Source organism: Vanessa cardui, chromosome 22, assembly GCF_905220365.1.
Source record: "Vanessa cardui chromosome 22, ilVanCard2.1, whole genome shotgun sequence".
Taxonomy (NCBI): Eukaryota; Metazoa; Arthropoda; class Insecta; order Lepidoptera; family Nymphalidae; genus Vanessa; species Vanessa cardui.
The window spans coordinates 11,150,640-11,166,425 of NC_061144.1; the positions used below are offsets into that span (position 1 = coordinate 11,150,640).

Here is a 15,786-nt window from a genome sequence, read left to right on the forward strand (position 1 = left end):
AAGATCAGAAAAAAATAATTACAAAACATAAAAACCAATAATTATTAATGCAGTTTTTTCTCCGTAGTTAAAGTGCAATCAATTAAACTCACGCTGAGTTTCATTAAAAAAAAAACGTTTCGACAAAAAAAAACATTAAATTCAATTTACCATCTTAAAAGGTACGGTATATACTTATGGTTTATTAACAATTAATCTCTCCGATAATTAAATGCTTATAACATGTTCGATTTACCTCAAGCGGTGGTAATTTTACGATTATAGCCATTACCAATTTATCAAATACTAATTTTAGTATTCGTTTCCCACCTCTAATAGGTAGGAGTTAGCTATAGATTATTATCTTTTCCTCTACCCTCTTGATGACATGTTTGTAAAATTTCAAGATAGGTAATCATCTGAATAGTTAAGACGTAAAGTCGTAACAAACAAACAATCTCACTGTTCATTTATATTATTAGTTAAGTGCTTGTAGAAACATTAAGGATGTAATTACAAGAACAAGATGGCATCTTGATTTCTGGCAATTGGCAAGATGATAAATGTAGATTCGTAAACAGGCTCGTTAATCGTTAGTACTCATAACCACTCACTCACTCTAAGATATTTTAACTATACCTGTAGTTACACTGGTTCACTCACCCAACAAATCCAAATTACAATACATAGTATTGAGGAGGTGCAATCTGTAATGAGTAGGCTGTATCTAGTATCTACCCTAGCAGGCCTGCCCAAAGCCCTTTCAAAAAAATAGACAATTTGAGCAGGAATAAGACTATAACCGGTTTATATATTTACTAAATCAAATTTATTATAATTCAAATGTTTAATATTCCTGACAAATAAGAAGCGCTCCTCATTGCCATCTAGATATTCGAAACCTGTAATTTTTCTAGTTGTAAACACGCACCGTCATTACGGCTTAGTGTTTACGCTCTATGACCTTAGCCTAGGTCATCGGCCCGCTATCTGACAATCTGAGTCATGTAATCACGTTACAGTCACGATGCTAACAAATTACGTTCTAGTTCTGTTCGTAACACCTGACTGTTATTTTGATGTGCCAGTGATTAAGAGGAGCAAATCTCTGAACGGTTGTTATCAATAATAAAGTAAGAGTTATCTTAAATATTCGCGATTATTACACATTTAAATAAAACTAATTGTAACGGATTTGAATCGCGTATATTAATTATTTTTTAAACATCCCGACGTTTCGAGCACTTTACAGTGTTCGTGGTCACGGGTAGACTAGAAGTGCTCGAAACGTCGGGATGTTTAAAAAATAATTAATATACGCGATTCAAATCCGTTACAATTAGTTTTATTTAAAAGTAAGAGTTAGTTCGAAAAACGTCTGATGGAATATGTAAATGATGGATGGATGTTTTTTTTTACATTCCGGGATATGACTCTATTCCACCTGATGGTAAGTGGAGTCCAAACGCGAAGACGACCAATACAGTCAGAAAGAATGTACTGCACTAAGATGTCTGTTGTAAGATGGCTGTTAAATTATTTATGATGGAGGTTACTAAAGGATATAACTTCACACAAAATGGAGATTCTTGCACTTCTTGCATTCTTGTTCTGCTCTTTGCTACCATATTAATAATAGGGAATTCTTCACTTTTAGTATTTTAAATTGAATTCAATGCTTACTATGTATAAATTGATAGTATATTGTTTTTATACAAACCTTTAGGCATTCCACATGGCGGTTTCGTTCTAGAATTGTCCAAAAAGTCCAAGTCATACTTTCTCGCAGGCGGGAAGGTCAATGCTACGTGCCCGCCCACACACACAAACACAGCACTTAACGCACACGCGAATGTCAATCGCAACAGCGCCATCTTACTATTTAAAATGTCACTACTCTAGTCACCACATCACTTTTTGATATTTATTATCTGTGCATGATAACTTTTGGTATTTTCAGGACATTTTCATCAATCTTGATGAGTCGTTCTGACACCTGAAACAATGAGAAGAAAAAAATTATTAAGGTATTAATAATACATACATATATAGTAGATCTTTTTGAGGCATTTTATTATTGATTATTTTAAAATCTTATACATATATATTTTTTTAAATAATTGAATATTTTTGAACGTTTTCAAGAATTCCGCTGTAAAATCGTATACATTGTCCCGAAGAGTTGTCTTATCCCACATCAACAATATGCAATCTATGTTGTATTAGTAATTCAAGCTTACACCTGTTCTTAATGTTAACAATATATATAATATTTCTGGATAAATCTTTATTTTTGTGTATAACATTATCAAATTTATATAATTTATTTGAAAATGGCGTATATAGTATTAAATATTGTAATATCACAACAAAATACCATTTCGTTGACAGAAAGCGATTCGAAAATCGACTATAATAATCACTGAAAACATGGCGGAAGTACTATAACCATAACATTAACATAACCTACAATTACTAGATAAATAACAAGGAACAGATTCATTCCAATTTCCTTTGTTGGTTAATAATGACAGCTTGTTAGCAACAGCGTATTACGATGTATTGAAACACTCTTTAAATTATTATGTTTTACTTTCTATAAAGATTGTTAGCTATAAAATACTTTCACGCGTCTTATTTCCTTCTCCGTATATATAATTATAATATTATTAATTAAATTACTTTTATTCTGGTTTTTTCTTCATTTGGTCTTTATTTTATCTAGTGTTAATTCGTTTCATTCACTTTAAATTTTGTATGTATATGCTTATTTCATAATTTGCTTGAATAGTTAACACAATACAAGCAAAGATTCTCAAGTTAGTTGACAATTATAATGATTGATGTTTATTTAAGGCGAATACCATTTAGGAGGTGCACTATTCATGATTGAAATTAATTTTGTTTCAATATTTTATCTTTTTAAAATATTGTACATGTTGTAATAAAAAAAACTCTCATTTTTTGAAAACATCGTTTAATTTTTATAGAAATAGTCTGCAAAATATGTACCTGCACATATTTTGGACACTATTGCGTTAAATTGTATAGATATACAACAACAAACAACAACAGCCTGTAAATTCCCACTGCTGGGCTAAAGGCTAAAGGCCTCCTCTCCCTTAGAGGAGAAGGTTTGGAACATATTCCACGCTGTTCCAATGCGGGTTGGTGGAATACACATGTGGCAGAATTTCTATGAAATTTTCCTCACGATGTTTTCCTTCAACGCCGAGCACGAGATGAATTTTAAAGACAACTGTAAGATTGAAAACTATTACGAACGTGCCTTTAAAAAATTACAAATAAAATACAATTTTATGAGATATTATGAGATTGAAGCACTTATCACATAAAAAACTGTCATGATTACAGTCACAAAAAGTTACGGTAATACAGTGTCATGACTTTTATACCCCTTTCGAATTCTATTAAACATAATGTTTTGAAATAGAATCATTGATGCGAGAATACTATCGTTGCATTTTCGTATTGCTATTATTATATTAACCACAGTATGCATTGGAATGAGTAACAAGTCCAGGAAATAGACACATAAAAAATAATCAGTTTCTAACAATGATATTCTAATAAACAGATATATCCATACTAAACAACAGAAAAAAGTGTGCCGCGCCGGGGACCGTTTATTTTAGTTTATTTTTACATTTCGTTAAAAGTAAAAAGGATAGCTTGATAAAAACAATAAGTAAAAGGGATAACTAGATGTTTTAATTACGCAAAACGTATTACTACGTAATTGTGATGTATTATAACGTATTACTACGTAAAACAACTAAAGGCAAACGTCCCAATTAGGACGTTTTCTAGTCTTCACTTTTTGCGCGTTAGTAACATATCTGTTTACTACAACATCATTGGTTTCTAAATATAAATTTCGAGAGCGCTCGAACGTCAGGTGCAATTTTGAAAACCATTTTTGTAAATGTAAACATTGCATCGTTTAAGTTAAACGTCAAGGCCATTTTAGCGTTGATAAATCGATCAGTACGCTTTTTTTAAGCTTCTTCAAATTCGGTGCCATCTTGCCTAGACTATTACAAATATTCCAAAACACTCTCTTACATAATAATTTTAAGTTGCTTCTGAATATAACAATGCTTGAAATTAAAATAATAAAATATCCTCGTTAGTGTAATTCTGTACATCGTTGGAACTCGTAAGAATGTCTTTAAAGGCATAAACTCATATTCTTGAGCGCAAATCATAATTCATTAAATTGTTTAATATTATACTTAATTATGTAATTACTGAACGACAGCCACCACACCTTATGACCAAATATTCTTTCAATTACAGTGATATTTAAAATGCTCTCTATTTTCATGGAGTTAAGATTTAAAATGCCTGATTAATTGAGTGTAACCGACGAAGGTCGATCGTCGGACGTTCGTCACACTTCACGATTACTCTCTAGTTTTCACTTTCACTGTGATGAGATATCGTGCTTATTAATATTTATGTTTTTCTCATTTAAATAGTTGCTTCTTTTAATTACGCTTCTTTTGTTATATAACGTTGTTATAATATTTAGTTTTATTTAAAATTATTTCAATCACTCTCCCAAATATCATCATCAGCCTGACAATGTCCCACTGATGAACTAATTACAAGAGGCATATTAAAAAGACTCAAAGTTAGTTATTATTCCTCCGATCAGGTACCAATTACTGACACAAATTGCTCAATGTCATGTGTCAATGTGTCAAATCCGGGTTTTCACACGATATTTTTCTTTACCGTTGAGCACGTGTATAATTTATAAATACATTTCTATCCACTAAGCCATCTAGGCTTTCAATGATAATGACGTCAATTCCTCTTTAAATTACATGTTTAAAATGATTATTATACAGCAATATAACAAGAATTACAGCATTGTGTCAAGCGTGTAGGTGAAATTAAATAAATATACCTATGATATAAATTGTAACATTTAACATCAAAGCTTATGTTCGAAAAAAACAATTCACTTGTTAAAATGAATGCTATATAAAATTTCCTTTTCCAAATAGCCATTTAAAGAATGCAACCTGAACCATAAACAATGTTAATTCAATAATGTATTCGTACCGAGTACTGGAGAAAGTGGTAAAATTGTTACCACCTGTGAATATTTATCGTCTCGACCGCGGTGGTCAGTTACGGTGAATAATGAGATTTTATACAGCTATTATAAATTTCTTCCTTAGTTTGTGACGTAATACTACTCGTTTTCTATGATTTCTTTGTAATTTTGTGAAGTCGTATAACATCATTCTTATTATTCCAGTTCTAACAGGTAGGTTGAATATGCTTTTTATGTAAAGCAAATAATACAAAGAATTTCCGCAACATATACATACAAAGGTAAACCAGTAAGAAGGTTAGGTACTACATACTTATCACATACTACTGCCAAAGCTAATGGGCCTTTTACGAAGTAGGGGTAAGTCCTTATAGAGCCTTAGGGTGGTGACGCCCAATAACAATCAAGAGATATATAATAAAGAATAAATTATCATTATTCCCTTATATAATAAGTATACAATACGTGAATAAGTAAACGTATAGATTTATAAGCGAATCATTGCACGGTTCGATTATCAAAATATACTTAAGCCATATTATATTACATAAAATAGAGCCCGTGAAGAACATCGTTTCATGTATTCCAACTATTCAGAACCTGTCGTGGCCATATATGGCTAAAGAGGTACTTCTCTTCAATAAATTTCACAATTATAATAACAAAGCCTAAAAAAACCTCATGCAATATATCAGAGAAAAGATAATATAAATCGTTTGCCTATCAGATATTCAAGAACTAGCATCATATTCAATTATTGCCAATAATAAAAACCCTCGCATCTTATTACATAAAGTGTCACATGAATAGAAACGCCATACCCTCAATTGTGAAACCAGTTAAGCATAACTATCTGTCGTTAAAATTGTTTGCTGTATTTTGCATAACTATTTTGACATAGCCTACACATAATATATTTAGAAAATGGCTAATGCCCAGCATGCGTTACCTCATTGTTTGTTAAAAATATATGTAATGACTCGCGTGAAACCTATTTTCTGTTGATATCTACTCAATTGTGGCGACAAATTACTTACTACAAAGTACTTTACAAAATTTCAAATGATCGAATGCACCGTACGATGCATGAACGCATTCAAACAAAACAGAGAACTGTTTTATATACATATACCTAACCGTTCCGATTTCGTCCGAGTGAAATTAGAATTCTCTTTACCTCTTTCGAATATGTACAAAAAATTCATCGAAGTTGATATGACTATTTAGAAGGAGGTTACAATCTACATATATAAATATATATAAGAATAATGTGAAGAGAGACATTTTTCTTGTTTGTGTATAGAGGGTCGTCTCCAGAACTAATGTTCCAAGACCAAATCTAATAATATGTCATATCATAGTCTTTATCAATGAATTGCATATTTATTCAATACGAACTATAGATTTATTTGATTTAGCGTTTTTTAACTTAATTGAATTGAATGTTACAATAAGAAAAGCATATTAATGACATTGTAATAAAATAAGTAAATTAAGTATTATAATAATCAATAGAGCTTGGCCTTAATACATATTGTCACGTGTTTTAATATTTTTGTGTTCGAAAAGTATTTAATAGATAATTAATTAAATTAAATAACGAACGATCAGAATATACTTATTATAATTTATACAGATACTATTTTAAAATAATTCCACGATTTCAAAAATCAATTAAAGTTAATAAAGATATTGCCTTGCCAAGAATTGGGTCATTGACCTATGTCCAAATGGGATTACAAATTGTAAAAAAACAAGCTTCCACAGGTACATGGGAACAATAGTAAAAGCGTATATTAAATTAATTATTCCATTACATAAGAAATACCATTAGATTTCTTATTAAGAGCAAGGTTAGCGAATATTCCCATGCATTTTGTTGTATTCAAAATGGCCGCTGTCAACAATGGCGGAATGTTTTCCCGCCGTGTTTTCTGCTGTTACACTTCATTGCGCCAATAATAAATTGTGAAGTTGAAATTATTTAAAAAAAAATCATATGATTACAAGTTAATCTAGAAAAAATATGAATGAAAAAAAAGTTCAAATAATATTTATGTACGGCTAGGTTTTAATTAATGTCAGCGCGTGTCGCGCATTTCTCAAGTTTTTTTTTTTATGTATACCTAGACACTATAGAAGTATAGACAAAGTGTCATTCGGCCAATGATATTTTCTTGTTAATACAATTCCAAAATTCATTTTCTTTATTTGTGTTAGTAATTTAATAAACAGCACAATCAGAAACATCGTTTTTTAAATTTATAGATAATATATAATTTTTACATTCGTAATATGATTACAAGTTACAACTGTCTATTTGTGGTCTGTGGTCGATGTAATGAAGACACGCGGAAAGATAATTAATGTATATCATACCATTCCAACATACCTTCACACCATGAATTATTATTAAAAAAAAAAATATTTTTCTATAGCATTACACCTCATACACAATTCGAGCATCAATGAAATAATAGAAAAGTTCCCTTGCAATATGTCGGTAATTAAAATATCCATTATTGCATTTCAAAAGTAGCCAGTTTCAAAATATTGACGATCTCAAAATGTTTCATTGTAAAGTTTATTTAAATAAAATAGAAATTTATTTCATTTCATTATTCATAATTACACAAGCCAACTTTATTTAACAGTAATAATTTATATTACTACAATTTATATTTTTCACTGCAGGTATAACATAAGTTCTCAAGTATTTATGAACTAAATATTTATAAGGTCTAAAGTATTTCTAATATTTGAGATGAGTTTAGGCAGCAAGTTGAAAGCTTGTTATCTGTTTGATAAATGAAATAATTATCAAAAATATGTTTTATTTAATTTATTCTTTAACATTTGAATTCTTTTTTTGCAAGACGAAATATAATACTTCGGAATATAGGTTTTACTTTAAAGAACCGGCGATATCCTTACCCAGGAGTCAGAACTAACAAATACATGACGTTGACATTTCGAAAGTGCTTGTCAAAGTGAATTTGAATGATATAGGTATTTTGAATTTTAATAAACTGCGAAATCAGTGGCAGTTGCGTGGGCAGATATTTCGTAGATACTTCAAGACAAAAAAAAGTAGTTTCAATAGATGCCTAGAGGTTTAAATAAATAAAGCAAAACGCTTATCACTCCTTTTATAAGTGACAGCTGAAAAAATATGTCTTAAGAAAGTTGAAGTTTTATTATCAGCACGGCAAAAGAAATATTTGATGATCATTATTATTGTTCTGAGCCGAAATGGCCCAGTGGTTAGGACACATGCATTTTGACGGATGATTTCGGGTTCAAACCCAGGCAAGCAACACTATATCGATGGGTCCTACGTACATGGGCCAATTCAACAATTTTAGCATTTTCACTTTTTTGTGTCAAATGCTTTCTTTTAGTCTATTTAACAAGTTGCATTAAAATAAAATACATATTTATAGGCGCAAATGCTATTTTTTGTTGCTGTAAAATAGCCTATGTGACATAATTTTAAACGTATAAAGGCAAAACGATAATTTGAGACTTGTACGCGGGGAAATCCCGCGTGTTAGTTTACTTCAACGGCCGATCAGTCATTTAAGCGCTTCTACGTCACACGGAACGATGTCGTGCTGTAATAATAATTTACCAATGTTTTAGTGAATATAATGTGTGTTATAAGATATAATTTAGTGTAACATGACGTCCAAAAATTATTCTAAGTACAGTAGAAGTAGGAATTTAGTAAATTTAGCGATTGGTAAACGTAAATAATAGTGAATCGAGTGAGCAACTAGGTTATAAAAACAATGAAAATAAACACACTGATCTTTGTAAGTACTTTATTGTTTTATAGTATTATCATGAGTTAATAATATTGATTTTTACGTAATTAATAGTTAATTATTGTACATATAATTTAAGAAAATCCCGTATTCTGGGTAGAAGGGCCGATGTGATACTTTGGCCCTTATACTTGTTTTAATTTGAAACCAGACTCATTGGCCAACCATTTTTATTTTTTAATCTTTCAGTTTCCAGTTCAAATTAGTTAAATTGTGTTGTTTTATTTACCATTCTTACACACCGAAAGAGATTTAAGTAGCTTAGTATTTATTTAGTACTATCCACATTACTACACAGTGAACAAACATATTATTTTTCAGCTTCTCCATTACCATTTGAAGCTGATGAGATATTAAACGATTATAGAACTCTAAATTTGTTGCAAGATATCTTTAATAACGATAAAGAGTTAAATCAAAGCCATCAAAACAACACACTGCAACAAAATGCTTCCATAGCACCTGTTCAACTAACTCAATCCCTGGATAAACAACATTATACTGATATGTCACACTTAAATAACCATGAGCCAAATGAACCTACTGTAGAAAATGCGTCCATAAATAGTCCTGTAACAACTACTAACCCGTTGGATGAAATTAGTCACATTTCTAATGGATGTGACAGTCAAAATCTATTTCAAATGACAAATGAGCCCGATTTTCAAGATATATGTTGCGAACATACTCCTATACCGTCACCCAATGGCAGCATAAACCATTTTGGTAATGAAGAACCAATGTCATCAGTTTTATCTTTACTAACTGATGACAATATGTCCTCTCCGATTTCACAATACTCTTCCGGAGAGGTTTCTGTTCCATTAAGTTCCAGAAAAAGAAGATTTACAAAAAAAAGAGACAGCGGAAGATTACGGGAAACATTTTGTAATGAATGGATAGATTCAAAGAGAAAAAGACTGAAAAATACAGGAAAGTCTTACTATAGTCGAAATGGTAAGATGAGAGTAGGAAAAAAACTGGGTGCACCGTGTCAAAACACGTGTAAATTGAAATGTTTTCAAAAGCTAGATAACGACACAAGAATTGAAATTTTTACTAAATTTTGGGAAATCGGTGATCATTCAAAACAGTACGATTTTATTAGTAACTATGTTGTTAAAATAAATAAAAAAAGAACAATTACAGATGGTGAATCTCGGAGATCATTTACATACATTTATCATTTACCTTATATTCAAAACTATCAAAAATCTAAGTTAATTGTATGTAAACAAATGTTTTTAAATACTCTTAGCTGTGGACCCAAGATGATTAGAACCGCAATATCTAAATCAAGTGTGACCGGTAGCTTTGCTTTAGTAGACAATAGAGGTAGGCATAGTCACCATAAAACATCTATAGACCCAGATATGATCAAAAGTATTTGTGATCACGTGAAAACATTCGAACCGGTTGATTCACACTATTGTCGTAAAGAAAGTAATAAACTTTATTTAGACGGATCATTAAGTTTTACGCGAATGTTTAATTTATATAAAGAATGGTTTGATTCAACTAAGTATGGTAGCAAATGCGAATCATTAAGGCAGTATAGAGATGTGGTCAATAAAAATATCAATCTGTCATTTCACAAACCCAAAAAGGATCAATGTCATATCTGTCTATCTTATAAAAACAATCCAATAACGCCAGAAATACAAGAAAACTTTGAAAATCACATCAAAAATAAAAAATTGTCTAGATCTTTAAAACAGAACGATAAACATAACGCACAAAATAATCCCAAAATATTTTGTGCTACATTTGATTTACAGAAAGTGTTATTGGCTCCTAGTGGTGAAATTAGCTTATTTTATTATTGTAAGCGATTGAAAGTTCATAATTTATCTGTGTTTGGTATTGGACACTTAGTTGGTACCTGTTATTTGTGGAATGAACAAATAGCCATGAAGGGCTCAAACGAGATAGCTAGCTGTATTTACGATATTATTAAACTTAAGACTGAAGAGGGCTGTGATGACTTTAGATTTTGGTCAGATAATTGTACTGGCCAAAATAGAAATAGGATAATGTTTTTTATGTATCTCTATGTAGCTAAACAGCTTGGTATCAATATTAAACATACTTTTCTTGAAAAAGGACATACACAGAACGGGGGTGATTCTATACATGCCACAATGGAAAAAGCTTCAAGGTATAAGAATATTTATACACCATCTGAGTGGAGTTCATTAATAAGATGGGCTAAAGTAAAAGGAACTCCTTATAATGTTATAGATGTATCTCAAAACATGATTTTTGACTTTAAAAAGATGCAAGCTAGTGATTGTTTTAATTGGACTAAAAATTCAGAAGACCAAAAAGTGCCTTGGACTAAAATAAAACAAGTTCGAGTCAGTAAAAATGAAGCAAACATTCTGTTTTATAAACTGGTTCTTTCTGAAGATGCTTTGGAAAACCATATTATACCATATTAACATATTAACCATATTAACATTTCTAATGTTTCTGTTAGGACAAGACGTCAAATGGCTGACAGATCGGAAATACCTTTAAAAATATGTTATGATCAGTTATTACCAATCCTTCCGACCAAAAAAAAGGATTTAATTGATTTATGTCGCAAAAATATTATTCCACCAATTTATCATGCGTATTATGAAAATTTGGTTTCATCTAATGATAATTCAATGATGATTACTACTGATAATGATGACAACGAGTGATTTTGTTTTGTTTTTTAAAGATTTATTTTCTGCATTTAAGGATTTTTTTAATTTAGACTTTATTATTTTTTTCCTCTTAGGCCGTGCACTAAGAACATTTAATTATTATGTTAAATTTTTTTATATAAGTTTTTTGATTCCAACTTGATTTTGAAAAGGTTTACATACATTTAGTGGCGATTAAAAACAAGAAACATGTTTTTTTTTTTTAATTTTTGTGGTCTAACTGAAGGTTAATAATTTTATAACACAAAATAAAACAAGGTATAAGTGTCAATGTGAATTATATCATAAAGTTATTACAAAATTATTATCAATTTAAGTTGTCTATTTATTTTAAACATTTTTTTATAAATTTGAATACATTAAAACATTTAAAATACGCGTTATTTCCAAATTTTTTTTGGCGAGTAAATCGACCAAAGTGTCTCATTGGCCTTTTTATTATTATTTTTACAGTATATTACTAAACAAAAAAGTCACGTATATAGTCATATCTACATTAACTAAAAAACTAATAATATATAAATAAATAAAACTAGCTAAAACAGTTAACATTCGGTGTCCTAATATATGTGCAAAATTTCAGTAACATAAGTTGAAGCATGTAAAAATTATATATAATTGAAACTTTGAGAGCGTCTACTGAAAAGTTATCAATTTTCATATTGGCCGTTGTACATAGGACCCATCGATATATATGTGCTTAATTTGTGTTTATAATTCATCTTGTGCTCGGCGGTGAAGGAAAACATCGTGAGGAAACCTGCATGTGTCTAATTTCATTGAAATTCTGCCACATGTGCATTCCACCCGTATTGGAACAGCGTGGTGGTATATGTTCCAAGCCCTCCTTAATGGGAGAGGAGGCCATTAGCCCAGCTGTGAAAAAATTACAGGCATACATTTACTTTACTATTGTTCTGTCTACATCTATTCTTCCTAAAGCATATGAAAGTATTATTTAACATCATCTATAAGGTTTAATTTAATAAATAAATTTTATATAGATAGTTTATAGGTATTTGTACTATAGTGTGTATCGTATTTTATAAATGTGTGTGTAATAAAGTGTAAGCGATGTTTGTTTCGCCACTCCAAAAAACGTTTAACGTACAACTTGTTTTAACAAAAAAGTGGAAAGTCGTAGTGTCGAGCCTATTTGTAGGTAGTAAACATTTAATTGTTGTTGTTACATAATGCCATCTGCCAGCGAATAGCGGGAGTTAATTGCGGGTTCTTATCGGAAGCACATCTGGTTGTTATCGAAGTATACCGCTTTTCGCAACGCCTTTGAGTCTCGTGTGTAGCCATTGTTTTACTTAGGCCTAGATATAAATGTTTTTATATACACTAGCGGTAATAAGCGCTGTATGAATACTTATCACTAAATCTTTGTTTTTTTACAAGTAAACTAGTGTATTATGCAAGAGCGTCACTAAGAAGTGGTACCGACAGAAAAAAAATAACAAGGATGAAAAATTCTAAATTTAAACACGCCGCCATGAATTTGTTGTTTAATTATTATTGATAGTTTGACAATAATCTTACAAAAGAACCCAAAAGCTGTAGACAAGCGTTGCATTCGCCTTGAAATTTAATTTAGACGGGCTTTATTTATTGTATAAAATTAGTCCTTAAGGCGTTAGTCGAAGGATGACTTTCGCACAAACACGACTATGGAGTAATGTGTAATGAAAATAACCTCTAAGCATAAAGATTGTTTAAGTTAACTTTACAAGGAAGTATCTGATCTGCCTTTCCGGTTTTTATTATATATAGAAACATACATTTTAAATAAACTTTTTACTATAGTGAAGTGTGTTTTAAGTTCTTTCCAAAAAGTCAGTTTTATTTTAAACTTTTGTCTAGGCTTTCTTAAAATACGGGTATGCGTATCTTCATTGGGAAGGAAGAAAGCCTTAAGCGCCAAAAATGGTATCTTCGAAAGTGAGATTTAAAAACATTACGTTAAACTTAATTTCACGAAAATACCAATGAAAATTGGTTCTTTTGTGCTTTTGCCTTTCTTTCATGACATTGATGAATCATGTCAATGACGTAGATATTTCTTCTACACATCCAAATATCATCATTATGATATGAATTAATTTCGTGTGCCTCGTTCTTCACATGAAGTATAACCATAAGTTAAAAACGTAATAAGTAACAGCCTATACATGTTCTACTACTGGGCTGAGGACTCCTCTCATTAAACGTGAAAAAATGGTGATATATGGCCCATTAAGTAATGCATTCGAAGATCATTGGTTTTACACTATGTGTGTCCAAATATGTCGATTGTTAAAGATGTACGATCTAGACAGCTTGTACCAATTCAGGCCCTAATTCATGTTTAGGCAATAAATTTAAGCCAAAGACATTTATTTTGTTGAAATTGATAAAAAGGGTACCTGAACTGCACTAGAATCCCTGTTCCTGAGATAAATGTTCAATGTTCAAATCAATTGCATAAGAAAACTTGAGATTTCCCTTTATTCGCATCAACCAAACTTAGCGGGACCATAATACAATAAAACTAATTATCGTACCACAAAAAGTTTGAACACAAAGTAACTTTTATTGTAACAGACTTCGTTTATCTAAATATTTATCGTGGATTGTAGCGTTTTTGTAACACGAACAAACGCTCCAGTAGAGGATATAAATCAGAAAGTAAAAACGAGAAAAATCCAGTAAAACGACGCTAGAAGCAACGGTTACGATAGCTGATTAAAACCACAAAACCGCGGCCAGATACGGTAAAGACATGAATATTATATACAGGGAAACGGCATGCGGCAGTCAAAACGGGTATTCTTTATTTTTTATAAGAGATCTGACCTGCTCCTACTTCGCACGGGTGCAATGCTGGTACTAAACATAGTAGAGTATGTTTCATTTATCAGAGTTTCTTTACTATATTGTCCATGTATTATATACAAAAACCTTCCTCTCGAATCACTCTATCTATTAAAAAAACAGAATCAAAATCCGTTGCGTAATTTTAAAGATCTAACCATACATCGGGACAGACAGCGGTAAGCGACTTTGTTTATACTATGTAGTGATTATTGAATGTAGTTTATTTTTTGTTTCTTTGCCTAATTGGTCTACATATCTGCTATGAGGCTTCAAGCTCAATCTTTAGGCCGACGCATTCTCACTCGCCAATAGTAGTTACTGAGTTCATTCAGTATATCTGTTCTGTATTTTCAATATCACCCCGGAATTTGAAGGTAGGAAGACATGATCTACTTTATGTGGTAAAAATTTTCAAGTAAAACTATCAAATGGCTAAGAAATGCAAACTAGCACAGAAATTTGACTAGAATGAGGCAAATTTTTTATCTACTACGAAGCCTAGACTTACAAATTTAACTAGTCTAACAAAATTCTAATGCTCAGTTCGGCCAATTTTAAAACAAGGTTTTCGTAAAAGAAAATAAAAAGTTCTTTTGAATTAGAAATATTCGTTAAAAGAAAACGTTTAAAATTGATTCGCAACGAAAACATAGACGAATTAATGGTTTTTATTATGAAACGGTGACGTAACGCGGAAGATGTTTTCGGTGTGAAAAGTTTGTTATTTCTTAAACAATTTGACAATAATGCGAATTGTACCACCTGATTCTATAGAACATCTTTATGCAGTACTATTGAGCAATACCTTTTCAAGTTACAATATCTAAATCCTTAAAAAATCCAGGTTAGCATATGCACTCAAATGAGCATGTTATAGCTTGTAAGGGTTTGCTCATTTGAGTGCTTTTTATTTGCACGAGAAAATTTGCGCGGGTCAATAATTTCATTTCTTTTTTAATTTTATGTCAATGTTAGCAATGTTATTAATTCATTCGGAGTTTAAATTACTGACTTTGCTAGATGTGAGCAGATTCGAAAAATAATGAAGGTCCATCTAAAGAAACAGTAACTGATGCAAAAATGAATAAGTTTGTTTGTTTGTACTGTACTGTGTATTTTTTGACATACTCTACTTCAATATATTTCCTTAGAACTATAGATAAATGTTATTTCTGCTATTATACTCGTAGTTATTCTACCGACAAACATCAATATCTAATATTTTTATGTTAAGGTTTGAAGGGTGAGTCGATTTCAACATTTGTAGTGCATTGGCTTCTGAGTTTCTTGCTGTCTTCTCGATAGAATCTACTTTCCGAACCGATCGTAGCTTCAC

At 30.9% G+C, this 15,786-nt stretch overlaps 2 protein-coding genes across 2 annotated transcripts in view; one reads left to right on the plus strand and one right to left on the minus strand.

The window, feature by feature from the left end:
- Positions 1-15,786, minus strand: part of LOC124539236 — an 82,730-nt gene that overhangs the window by 22,300 nt on the left and 44,644 nt on the right. The window contains exon 3 of the mRNA XM_047116537.1: positions 1,700-1,975. Coding sequence (XP_046972493.1) covers positions 1,700-1,853 — 154 coding nt within the window. The 5' untranslated portion in view covers positions 1,854-1,975. The remainder of the gene's footprint in view (positions 1-1,699; positions 1,976-15,786) is intronic.
- On the plus strand, positions 8,812-11,336 carry LOC124539222. Its single transcript, XM_047116519.1, has 3 exons — positions 8,812-8,883; positions 9,217-9,811; positions 9,843-11,336. The coding sequence occupies exons 2-3, from the start codon at positions 9,791-9,793 to the stop codon at positions 11,334-11,336; spliced, it is 1,515 nt and encodes a 504-aa protein (XP_046972475.1). The 5' UTR covers positions 8,812-8,883; positions 9,217-9,790.